The sequence below is a fragment of the Molossus molossus genome, unplaced genomic scaffold (assembly GCF_014108415.1).
Source record: "Molossus molossus isolate mMolMol1 unplaced genomic scaffold, mMolMol1.p scaffold_m16_p_15, whole genome shotgun sequence".
NCBI lineage: Eukaryota > Metazoa > Chordata > Mammalia > Chiroptera > Molossidae > Molossus > Molossus molossus.
The window spans coordinates 19,378,072-19,391,441 of NW_023425350.1; the positions used below are offsets into that span (position 1 = coordinate 19,378,072).

The window sequence follows — 13,370 nt, forward strand, 5'->3', positions numbered from 1 at the left end:
CCAGCAACCCTGGCATGTGTACTGACTGGAAATTGAACTGGTGCCTCTTGGTGCACAGGGTGATGCTCAACTAACTGAGCCACACCAGCCAGAGTACCTTTCTGTGATTCCATATAACAAAATTAAATATTATAGGGTCATGTTCCATGTCTCTAAGACGTTTTTCCTGGTCAACTATATTTGTTATTTGAAAACTAAGGTATATTTTACATTTATACTAAAAATGAGGTTTTGTGTGACCAAGGTGGAGTAGATAAAAAAAAGTAATAGAGCTACCATCTATTTTGTATCTCCTGGACATTCATGTTATTTAACTTCATATCAGTCGGCCTGCTTACCCATTGCCTCTTCACCTTTCTATCTTTAACTCTTTCAGTTTATGTAAGTGTGCAGCCAAGAAATCTAATGCTATTTCCAATTGTGTAAATTATCTAAGGCAAAATGAAATGAGTAAGTCTTAAACTTTATTAGGGGAGTACCAAAACTATTAAGAGAATATTATACTAAAACTTCAATAAAATATTAGATTATATTTTGTCTTTCCAAAGAAAGTCACATTCAAGAAACAAAATAGAAACACAGACATGGAAGCATGGAACAGATGGACAGGTCTCAGAGGGCAGGTGGGGGAGGGTAGGAAGAGATTAATCAGAGAACAGACACAGACAACAGACAGGTGAAGACCTGGGGGGGATGGGAGATGGGTGGAGGTGGATAAAGGGGGCGGGCATATGGGAGACATCTGTAATACTCTCAACAATAAAATAAATTTAAAAAAAAACTGAAAGATAAAATATTTTTCCTGTTTTTGGTGAATTTTTTATTTTAATTATTGGTGGAACAAATTGATTAGAATTTAACATGACTTTTTAAAAAAGAGTGTCCCTGGCTAGCTAATCAAGAATTTGATCTGCCTTGGCCGGTTTGGCTCAGCGGTTAGAGCGTCGGCCTGCGGTCCGGAGAGACCCGGGTTCGGTTCCCGCTAAGGGCACGTACCTCGGTTGCAGTTTGTCCCCGGCCCTGGTTGGTCGTGCGGGTGGCAGCCACTCGATGTGTCCCTTCACTGTCGATGTTTCTCTCTCTCTCCCTTCCTCTCTCCCTCCCACTCTATCTGTACAAAAAATGGAAAAATGTCCTCGGGTGAGGATAAAAAAAAAAAAAAAAGAATTTGATCATACTACTTAAATCTTAGTATGTCTGCAAACTCCATTATGGAACAATTTTTAAATTCTGACAAAATGGCATATTGCCCTTATATTTTACCCGGGATTGATCCAAGCATCTATCTAGTTGGAGAATAGAAAATTTTGCCTGAAACAAATTTCAAGGAAATATAGTCCAGTCCCCTCACGTAGTATGTCACTCAGGTTGGGCTTTTAGTCGGTGGGTTGGACAATGATACACATTTTCAGGTCTCAGTAGTTCAGTTGTTTTGGCTTCTTAATCAGCTGAGCTTTCTCCTCTTTCCTTTGCCCAAGGCTCCGGCACCATTGAGAAACCCCTGCCACACTAGGCTCCCTGATTCCACTGTGAGTTCTTCACTCCCACTCCACTATGTGCAGAAGACACTTCTGTGGCATCAGTTGTTGTTTTTTTAAAAATAAAACACATTTATTATATAATTTTTAAATATTGCAAATGTAACAAATTTAGTATTTAATATTTAGGTATATAATTAATCATATTATTTTAACAAGATATGTTATATATTGCTTTACAATATGTTATTTAGCCATGCAGATAAAGTTTTTTTGTGTGTGTTTTTCTTTTATAAATTTTTTTAAGTAATTTATTTTTGTTGCAGATGTTTCTCCGTTTTGTGACATCATTTAATTTTATTTTTTAATTTTTTATTCTCACCTGAGGACATATTTTTTGCATTTATCTTCAGATAGAGCAGGAGGGAGAAAGGGAGAAACATTGACGTGAGAGAGACACATCAGCTGGTGCCACCCACACAACCCCAACCAGGCTGGGGACAAACTACAACCGAGGTACGTGTCCTTAGTGGGAACCGAACCCAGGACTCTCTGGTCCGTGGGCCAACACTCTAACCGCTGAGCCAAACTGGCCAGGGCGTGACATCATTTTAGAAGACAATTTTGTGCTTTATCAGAACATGAAATATTCTAATTCTAAATTTTGTCATTCTACAACTCTCCAATTGGTTTTGTTTCCCCCTACACTCATTTTCAAAAAACAAAAAAACAAAAAAACACAAGAAATGTGATAGGTTTTATATTTTAATAAAGTTTTACTTATTTTACTCATGTTCTTAGGACCTAAAAACTTGGGGATATAGTAGGTGACTGCTAGTTTTTATTATGTGCTTTATTATACCATATGACTTTTTAATCTATCTATCTATCTATATATATATGTTATTTTAATAAAAATTAAGGGAAAAAAACCTAAATGTTTCATAAATATGTTCATGACAGATACATGTTTTTCTCTGTATTCAGATAGTCCTGCCAGTTCACCTAGTTTTTACCCAACATTTTATTATGAAAAATTTTAAACATACAGCAAAATTCAAAGTTTACAATGAACATCCTCACTCACCATCTACATTCTACCCTAAACATTTCATTCTTCTTGATCATGTATCTGTTAGATAATAATCCCCCATTAGATCTCTTATGAATTCCCATTTTGACTTATCTTTCTTAATTGCATCAAGTTGTATTGCTGTTTTAGTCTCTCTACTAAAATTTCTTTAATCGTGTGTGTGTGCGCACATGTGTAGGTGTATATACATTTTCAGAATCAGAGTTCCCAAGTGTTTACACCCAAGCAGCCAGTTACTTCTGTGGATTAACCAGTTTGTGGGAAGGTCTCTCATTTCTCAGCGCATGTATAAAATTGTAATCTCCCTTCTTATTTCTACTCTTGTCTCAGGAATGTCATTTTAATTGAAATGAAACAGTACATAATTATTAATTCTCCAGGGGAAAAAAAAATGAAGCAAATTGTATTGGATATTTTTTAAGGTGTCTCTACAAAGTTTATGCTATATTTGAATCTTGTTAAGTAATTCTCATAAATATTCTAATCAAGCATAAAATAAGCATTATATATATATATATATATTTCCCCCATAAATCATGAACCTAAAGGTATCACCTTGATCATGCTACTTTTCAGAAATAATTGCCTGTAGATATTATTGCTTTATCTTTGACCTTTTTTTCTTCTCTTTTATGTTCTTTGAATATTAGTTTTAATTATAGTCTTTTTATGAAAAAGAGGTTTATTATGTATCTTCTATTCTCTGAAACTTAAAAGAGAATCAGTTTTCATTTTGTTGTCTGTTATACACCCATTTCTTACCACTGAATTTATTTCATCATTTATCTATTTTCTTTCTAGCTGCTGCTCTATAATACATTATTACTGGTGTACAGCAGCCCTCCTCACCTTTTTCCTGCTTGTGTGGTTTCCCATTCCCTGTCTTTCACTCTTCCTGGTTTTCTTTTTTTTTTTTTTAATAACCTTTATTTTATTTTAATTTTTTAAAAATCTTTATTGTTGAATGTAGAATGTATTACAGATGTTCCTCATTTTTCCCCCCGTTGACCCCCTCCTCCCCACTCCCGCCCCCCTCCCGCCTTTTCCCACACTATTGTCTGTGTCCATTGGTTATGCATATAAGTTCTTTGGTTTATTTCTTCCCACCCCCCCCCCCCCAACCCCTTTCCCTTTGAGGTTTGTCAGTCTAGCAATGAATTTGTACTTCTTAATCCCCTCACCTTTTTCACCCATTCCCCCAACCCCCCTCCCATCTGGCAACCAACAAAATGTTCTCTGTATCTATGAGAATGTTTCTGTTCTACCTGTTCATTTTGTTTGTAGATTCCATTGTCGATAGATATGTATTCATTGCCATTTTGTTTGTTCATATATTTTATCTTTTTCTTCAAAAAGACCCTTCATCATTTCATATAATAACGGTTTGGTGGTAATGAACTCCTTTAACTTTTTCTTGTCTGGGAAAGTCTTTATATGGCCGATTCTAAATGACAGCTTTGCAGGATAGAGTAACCTTGGTTGTAGGTTCTTGCTTTTCATCACTCTGAATATTTCTTGCCACTCCCTTCTGGCCTGCAAAGTTTCTTTTGAGAAATCAGCTGACAGCCTTATGGGAACTCCCTTGTAGGTAACTAGCTGTCTTTCTTTTGCTGCTTTTAAGATTCTCTCTTTGTCTTGAACCTTTTGCATTTTGATGATGATGTGTCTTGGTGTGGGCCTCTTGGGGTTCATCTTGTTTGGGACTCTCTGTGCTTCCTGGACTTGTATGTCTGTTTCCTTCACAAAGATGGGGAAGTTTTCTGCCATTATTGTTTCAAACAGGTTTTCAATTTCTTGTTCTCGCTCTTCTCCTTCTGGCACCCCCAAGATGCGAATGTTGGCACGCTTGAAGTTGTCCCAGAGGCTCCACACACTATCCTCATTTTTTTGGATTCTTTTTTCTTTTTGCTGTTCTGATTGGGCATTTTTTACTTCCTTATATTCCAAATCGATGGTTTGCTTCTTGGATTTACGTACTCTACTATTGAATCTGTGTAAATTATTCTTTATTTCAGTTAATGCCTCCATTTCTGACTGTGCATCCATGATTTCTGACTGGTCCTTTTTTATGCTCTTGAGGCCCTCACTAAGTTCATTGAGCATCCTTATAAGCAGTATTTTGAACTCAGCATCTGTTAGGTTGCTTATCTCCATTTCGCTTAGTTCTTTTCTTGGGGTTTTGTTCTGTTCTTTCATTTGGGACCTGTTTCTTTGTCTCCTCATTTTGGTTGCCTCCCTGTGTTTGTTTCAGTGTATTACTTAATGAGAGGTATGGGGCTAGCTGAGACCAGATGCTGCTCGTTTGAAAGAATTTAGGCAAAACCTGAAGCAGGATCCAGGACAGACCAATCCTATGGTTAAGCAAGTGGCAACAGCTTGGGTGGGCCTGAAAGTTGGGTGGGGTGGGGCGGGGCCTCAGGGAGTCACCAGGGCGGTGCTACCAGTGTGAGCCAGGTTGCTGGAGTCCCAGATATGGTGGCCGTCTGCCGCCCCAGGGAAGGGCTCACCAAAGGAACAAAGGCCTCTGACAGCACGTTTGTCCCGGAGAAAGCCCCCTCTCCAGCCCTCGCTCCAGTGCCGAACAGCTCAGTTCTTCCCTGTATGTCTCTGGTGCCCCTGGAGCTGCCTCCCCTCCAAGCTTAGAGGGAGAGAGTCCGATAAGTCCGTGCGCAGGCCCTTTAAGGAGCTGCCTGGGGCTCCAGCTGCCTCAGCCTCCCTGAGCCTCAGTTCCCGCTGGTTTTTCCAGCCAGAAGTTATGGGGATTCTCTTCCTGGCACTGGAACCCTGAGCGGGGCACCTGGTGTGGGATGGGGACCCCTCGGTCCTTAGGAAGGACCTTCCCAGCCGCAGTGTCCTAATTTTTATCCACCACACATGTGTTGGACCAGCCCCTCGCGGCCCCCAACCCTCCTTCCAGTCTGGATGTGGTTGCTGCTTTAATTCCGTAGTTGTAGGACTTCCATTCAGCTTGATTTCAGGCGGTTTTGAATGATGGTTGTTGTGTAGTTTAGTTGTAACTTTGATGTGGTTGTGGGAGGATGCGATACCCCATTTATCTACGCTGCCATCTTGACTGGAAGTCTCCCACTCTTCCTGATTTTTAGAGTGGACCCAGCTTTAGTCATTAATTCACGTCACTAATGTATTGAGTACAATTATGTGCCAGCACTACATTGAGCTACACATAGAGGCCTCCACCCTATCTCTATTCTGCTGAACTTTGATTCTCAGTGCCTCCTGAACACGTTGTGCCCACTCCCAGCTGAAACATTGGCCCTTTCTTGCTATGCTTTTCTCATTCATCCTCCCTATTTCATTCTTAATTAGCATCCATCAGCACCCAGCTACTTTGAGTTTTTACTGATCTTAATAGATACCTTTAAAAATAGTGTGGAGAGCTTTATTATTTATATCAAGGTGATATTTATACCAATGGTTTCAAATAATAGGTCTGCATAGTTTTCCAGAAGCAAGCCTGAATTTCGGGATTCTAAATTTGAATATGGTATGTTATCACTTTTCAGATATTTCTTACTGCATGCCAAGAACTGTTGTAATATTCCTGGGCAATTTTTCAGCACTGAGTTGTTCTGTGAGTGGAGATAATTACTGAAGTGGTAAAACAACCAAAGCAGAACACTGACTTTCTTCAGTATATTATTTCTTTTGGTTAAAGACCAGTAAGACCAAGATTGTGGGTTTATTCCCATGTGGGCCAGTTAACTTCCCACCAATAAATACTTTTCCATATTCATATGAATATGACTAGTTTAGCACAGACCCATTTATCATGGTCAGTACAAGCTTCATATTCCAAGGTTAGCAAATGGAGAAAGTAATACATTTCAGTGAAAGCATTTAAGTTATCTGGCAAGGTTTCTATTGCTTTTTTTTCTTTATGTGGTGCCAGAGACATACCAACAAAGTGATATAAATGTTGCATGTAAGTTCTTTGTATATAGTATAATTCAGTTGGTATATCATATAAAATAATTGTCACTCTGAATTTCAGAAATGCAGAAGAAAGAAATAGCTTAAAGTTTAGAACAAGACAGATTTGGGGCTAACTTCAACAGTGAACTATTGGGGTGAATATAAGTGATGCAGGAAAGGGGCATCTGCCAAACTTCTCTTATTAAGTTTCGGGGACTGGTTGATTGTTACCCATCAAGCGTCCGTCTCAAAAGGATTGCTGGTGCTACAGTAGTTAGGTTCAATCGTAGAGACAAATGGAGTAGAGCTGTAGGGTTTTCACCAGGAAATAATGGGCTGATAAGTGTGTTTGAGAGTATCCTTGTAGCTGTGTGGACATTGCTGAGCTTTTAAAACCTTGAACACTTCTCTGCTACTGTGGATTTCACTAGATCTTACCAGCAACTTGGAAAATGCTCCTAAGGGTGTTTAGTTTGTTCCTTTGGCAGCAGACAATCGGGTCTGAATTCTTTCAGCTCCATGAGTTAAAGAGAACTTTGAGATGTTCTTTCATGATGCCAGACTTTGGTAAAAACGGTTAAAGAGGTAAAGTTCGTTTCAAAGGTCTCCACTTACACTTTCTGTACTTCCCATCCTTCATTGAGATCCTCCTGTTCTTTGACCATCTTAGGCTTCTACCCGGACACAAGTGCACTGGGGATTGTTCTGTCCTCTGGACTTATCCAGACATCAGACTGTGTCTCATTTCTTTAAGAGCTTTTTGAAACACAGTTAATTCAATCCAGTGTTTCTCCTGAATGCCTTTCTTTTTCTTCCTTTCTATGTGTTATGCACATTCAGTAATGAGAGCTTCTATTTTACTACTCTAAATGGAGTGCTTCTAGTGGTGGAAAGTTGACGCATTGTGGCCATCTCCTCGGGAGACTTTGGCAGCGTGTTGACCCTTGAGTGGTGTGCGTCCAGTCACTAACTCAGTAAAGGTCAGCCCTGGTTTCCCATCCCTGAGCTTTAAATTGTTCATGTGTGAATTTAGACAAAGATAAAATCTCTAGAAGTGGAGAATGTACAACTTGCATTTCAGAGACAGTAAAACATAATAATTTAGATCATTCCAGTTAAGAAAGGATTTAGCTAGAATCATTCCATGTCTTCCTTGCTGTGTGACTTTGATGATTTCTTTATCATTTTATTGGTAAATGAGGATAATAAAGATTTACCTAATACCTAACATTTATTGTGTTGCTTCAGCGAAATAAAATATAAGAAGCTTAGCACTAATATATAATGCAAACTATATAAAAACAAAAATATGTAAAAAACAGTACCTGGCAGAGTAAACACAAAAAATTATTTCCTGAGAGTGTAGTCTTTGCCACAGGGAATAAATTATCAAAGAAATTAATCAAGAAATAACCCCATATTTTTTTTTTAAAACATGAATGTCAAGTTAGAGAAATCCCAGTGAGTACACAATACAATGAAAGGAAAACTACCACAAATTGTAATCATTAAATTTCAGAACACTTGAAACAAAAACAAAGATCCTAAAAGCTTCTAAAGAGGGGAAATAACATCCAGAAGGTCAAAAATTAGAGTAGCATCACATTGTCCAAAGCAACAGTGGTAGAAAAAGCGGAGGAAGTCCTTCAGTTTTTGGAAGGAAATGGTTTCCAACAAAGAATCCTGAATATACCTGAATTCTCAGTCTAGTGTGAGGACAGGATAGGCATTTTCAAACATTCGAGATCTCAAAAGTCACCTCTCATGTACCTTTCTTTGGGAGCTACGGGAGGATGAGTTCTAACAAAAGAAGTAAATTTTAAAAAGTTGAAGGTAGAGGATACAGGAAACAGGTACAACAACACAGGAAAGGAACCTCCGGGAATGTGATGGGAGGTCTAGGATGATCATTGTGACACAGGTCTTGATGACTATGCAGGAGCATGGAGGTTCCCGTATGAATGTACCGGAAGGAGATTGACACTTCTAGCTGAGTTTGGGGATGAACTAGTAGCGGGTCGCTAGAAAATTAAGCAAAGAGGAAAATTAGGTCATTATTAACTCCAGGAAAAATTAGTAGCACAAGAGCTACTACACAACTATACTATGAATATCTCATTATATAATGTAAACACTAGATGTTAACCTTACCAAGACTTATGATATAACTGATTAGGACTATGGAGGAAGAGAGGTATGGGGAGAAATGTTGTAAGAGCAAAATCTTTATTTTTTTGTAGTAAGAAGTTGATAGATAACAGAAAAAGTGGAGAAAAAAATGGACATGTCAGTGCAAGCATTTCATTTAGCTACATGAAAGTAAATATAAGAATAAACGGTTTAAAATGTTGGAAATGGTTAGCCTTGGGAAGTGGCATTACAGACTAGGGAGGAATTGGGCAGGTGATTACTTCCTGTATCGATTTGAAGCCACAGCAAACATTAGTAATGCTCATCAATATGACTCTTTGCTCATTCCTGGGCAAAAGGAAGCATATTGTTTTCAAGCACCCTTTCAGCTTTTCAGGGTCGTCTGACTAGCTCTGGCCTAGACAGAGCAGAAGTGATATGTGTCATTCCTGGGCTAAGCAGTGTGACCTTCAGCACCTCTTCCTATGCCTCAGCAACCTAGGAGGGATAAGGACAAACTTCCTTGCATTCTGCAGTCTGGAAACCTTTCCTATGTCCTTTAGAACTGTGACTTCTTAACCTAAAGGAGAGGAGAGTAAGAGAAGATTTGACAAACTTTTCTAAGTGTTCTAGGCTGTGCAGGCCATATGGTTACATATGGTTAACTACTTAACTCTGCTGTTGTGATGCAAATGAGTGTGTGGTCTGTGTGCCAATAAAACTTCAGTTATGGACACCGAAATTTGAATTTTATATAACTTTCATGTCATAAAATATTTTCTTTTTACTTTTTTTCAACTATATAAAAATGAAAGAAAAAAAAAAAAACATTCTTAGCCCACAAAATGCACAAAGACAGGTGGACTTGGTCCCTGGGCCTTAGTCTGCTGACCCTGCTTTAAATAGTTGAAGGATTGCTATGCACAAAAGCTACTGTCATGTTGTTTGTTTTTAGAGGACACAACTAAAACTAAAGAGTGGGAGTTGGGGGATTTCTACTAGTCGGAGCCACCTATGATGAAGAAGGCTGCCTCAAGATGTCCCTGTGCCTGAAATGTTCACATGGAAATGGGCAGCTGCCTCGTGTGACCTTTCAGCTCCCTTTAGTTCTTACGTTCCATAGCCCTGTAGCACAATTAACGTGGATCATTCTGATAAAGCTGCTTTAATGTTTCCCAAAGTACAGTTACTTCCCACAGTTTTAGGACAGTTCTTAGAAAAAGTTAGAGGGGTGGTGTGTGTGTGTGTGTGTGTGTGTGTGTATGTGTGTGTGTGTTGCCTTAAGTATTTTAAATTAGGCATTTGTATTTGTGGTGCCAAGGTTTGCAAAGACTACTTGCTAGCCTAAACATGTTTGCACACAGCAGTATTTTCTAATTTAAATTCAATCACAATCTCCAAACATCCCTAGCCTAGACTAGCTGAAGGTATAGACTTCATTTCCATCTCATCAGGCCACCTGGAAGCTGCAATCAGTGAGTAGTCTTGACATTAGTAGTCTTTCTGCTTCATTAAAATGTTAATTTCGTGGATTTAATTTCCTTTGTAAAGTGTACCACTGCAGGACACTAGATGCAGATTTATTCTAAAGACCAATTTGCATGTCGCATTTTAGTATATTTATTTCTTCAGATTTCTGTGTATTGCTATTCCTAGAAATTGCTTTTGTGTTTCTAAAAGTGTTCAAATATCTCATCTTTAGATATTTAAGGCAATTTCAATCTAGCAAAATGAGTTTTAAAAGTAATTCTGAAAGCAATTTTCCTCATCAATGACATAACTTCACTTCTAAGAGTGAAATATACACCCCCTTTTTGTCCCTGTACCTCTGAAGCTCCACCTTTTAAAAAAAGAAAGATTCAATTGCAGTTTCAGAGAATGATCAGAACGAATCTAGATGGTGCCAGTTTGGAAAATGGATAAGCAGAATCTTTTATGTCCTATGGTGTCCTCTAACTTACTTTTGTGTTTCAGAAGTGCCTATTTAAATACCGAGCTCAGCCCTGGCCGGTTTGGTTCAGCGGTTGGAGCGTCGGCCTGCGGTCCTGAGAGACCCGGGTTCGGTTCCCGCTAAGGGCGCTTACCTCGGTTGCAGTTTGTCCCCGGCCCTGGTCGGTTGTGCGGGTGGCAGCCACTCGATGTGTCCCTTTCACATCGATGTTTCTCTCTCTCTCTCTGTTTCTCTCTCTCCCTCCCACTCTACCTGAACAAAAAATGGAAAGATGTCCTCGGGTGAGGATAAAAAAAATAAATAAATAAAAATAAATACCGAGCTCACATTTCTGACTTATTTCCTTCCCAAAAAGGAAGGTTAATCAAAAGATCTAACCAAGCCCTGGCCAGTTTGGCTCAGCGGTTAGAGCGTCTATCTGCGGTCCCGAGAGGCCCGGGTTCGGTTCCCGCTAAGGGCATGTACCTCAGTTGCAGTTTGTCCCCGGCCCTGGTTGGTTGTGCGGGTGGCAGCCACTCGATGTGTCCCTTTCACATCGATGTTTCTCTCTCTCTCTCTCTCTCTTCCTGTCTCTCCCTCCCACTCTACCAGAACAAAAAAAAAAAAAAGGAAAAATGTCCTCGGGTGAGGATAAAAAAAAAAAAAAAAAAAGAGATCTAACCAAGAGGCTGCTGCTGCCCTGACAGAAATCTCAGATCTTCCACTCAGTGCCCCGAAACCAGTCATAAGAATGATTGTGCCACAGAGAGGTCAGGTGAAACGTGTTAGTGTGCCCAGGCCCTGTGGGTACCTTGAGGTTTTCTTTCGTGCATTTGCCAGCACCTTCACATCTTGCTGATTCTCCTTGTAACAGTTCTCTCCTGTCCGGTCTCCTGCTGGCTTCCTTTCCCTTTCTAGTTTCCAGTGGAAAAGCTACTCCCCAAAGGCTGTCCTCTGCTCTGGCTCTTCTCTCATTGTATTATATTCGTTTCTCCCTTAGACTCTACTTCCACGCTTGTGACTGCCACTGTCCTCTGTCTCCTGATGTCTGACCTGTGTCTCCAATAAGTGGATGGGATCATTTCATTTATGTGTGTCACCTCAAATATGTCTAATACCAAACTCCTTGCCTTCTTCCTAACTTCTTCATTTCTTTTGACCAACACCACCATCGTTATGTACTCTCAAGCTAAAAATGTTCTAGGAGGTGGCCCACAAATATTTTATGTAGAAAACTAAAGAATAGTTTATCTGTTCCTTTTGATGAATGCCAAAAATTTGTCTTGTCCTAGGCCAGCTGAATAGAGTTAGGTTCTTCACAGCCCAAGCATACCTATAAGGGTCTATTCCCATTAGTAATGATTCAGTGAAATTATTGTTAGTCCTCAGTCATGTACCCACAACTTCCACCATGGCACCATGCAGACATTTATGTTGTACATTATTAGGCATCGGGGGTTGTGGGGTGGGGCATTAATCTGATCAAGAGTTTGTAAATCATTTGAAGTTTTTATTAAAATGAACATAATTACTATGAAATTATTATTCTGTTCTCAAGTTTTATAAGATAACAGTTGGCCTAAGTCATCACCCAGGGCTATTGGCTGCCAATAGACAGACATTCCCTAGTTATTTTTTAAAATAGGAGCTAAGCAAGTACATTTCACTGTTTCTTGGATGAGTGGCTCATGCAACTCTTTTTTTCAGGTATGTGATTGGGGTTCTAGTACAACTGGGCTAATCATTCAGATGCAATTAAAAAGTAAGCACCCAATTTTCTGGTCAATCTGATATCATTGTCACTAATTGATAATGAGTTTAAAGCCACTATTCACTATTAAAATTCACTATTTTAAGATATACTTTAATATATCTCATTGATATTTCAATGAAAATAAATGTTAAGGCCAAGAAATTTTATTTATTTATTTTTTAAAACCTATCTTTATTGTTAAAAGTATTACAGATGCACCCTCCTTTTTTCCCTATTGACCCCCTTCTCCCTGCTCTCATCCTGCTCCTGCCGTCCCCACACTTTTGCCTGTGTCCATTGGTTATGCATATAAGTTTTTTGGTTTATCTCTTCCTAACCCCTCCCCTCTTCCCTTTGAGGTTCTTCAGTATAACAACCAATTTATACTTCTTAATCCCTCATCTTTTTCATCCATCCCCTAGCCACCCTCCCATCTGGAAACTAACAAAAAGTTATCAGTATCTATGAGTCTATTTCTGTTCTACTTGTACATTTTGTTTGTAGATTCAATTGTTGATAGATATGTGTTTATTGCCATTTTATTGTTCACGTTTTTGTTGTTCTTCTTTAAGAAGACTCTTCAACATTTCATATAATAGCAGTTTGGTGGTGATGAACTCCTTTATCTTGTCTGAGAAATCTTTATATGACCATCTATTCTAAATGACAGCTTTGCAGGATAGAGTAATCTTGGTTGTAGATCCTTGCTTTTCATCACTTTGAATATTTCTTGTCACGCCCTTCTGGCTTTCAAAATTTCTTTTGAGAAATCAGCTGACAATCGTATGGGAACTCCCTTGTAGGTAACTAACTGCTTTTCTCTTGCTGCTTTTAAGATTCTCTCTTTGTCTTTAACCTTTTGCATTTCAATTATGATGTGTCTTGGTATGGGCCTCTTTGGGTTCATCTTGTTTGGGCCTCTCTGTGCTTCCTGTACTTGTATATCTGTTTCCTTCACCAAGTTAGGGAAGTTTTCTGTCATTATTTTTTCAAATAGATTTTCAATTTCTTGCTCTCTCTCTTCTCCTTCTGGCACCTCCATGATGCGAATGT

The 13,370-nt window shown here is 39.0% G+C and overlaps 1 protein-coding gene across 12 annotated transcripts in view; it reads left to right on the top strand.

Moving 5' to 3' along the window:
- LCLAT1 (lysocardiolipin acyltransferase 1) overlaps positions 1–13,370 on the top strand; it is a 187,003-nt gene that overhangs the window by 141,868 nt on the left and 31,765 nt on the right. Inside the window, exon 7 of one of the 12 annotated variants that reach the window (XM_036262198.1) lies at positions 12,272–12,294. The exons of the other annotated variants lie outside the window; for them this stretch is intronic. Coding sequence (XP_036118091.1) covers positions 12,272–12,279 — 8 coding nt within the window. The 3' untranslated portion in view covers positions 12,280–12,294. Of the gene's footprint in view, positions 1–12,271; positions 12,295–13,370 lie in introns of those variants that run through there. 12 annotated transcript variants of the gene reach the window in all.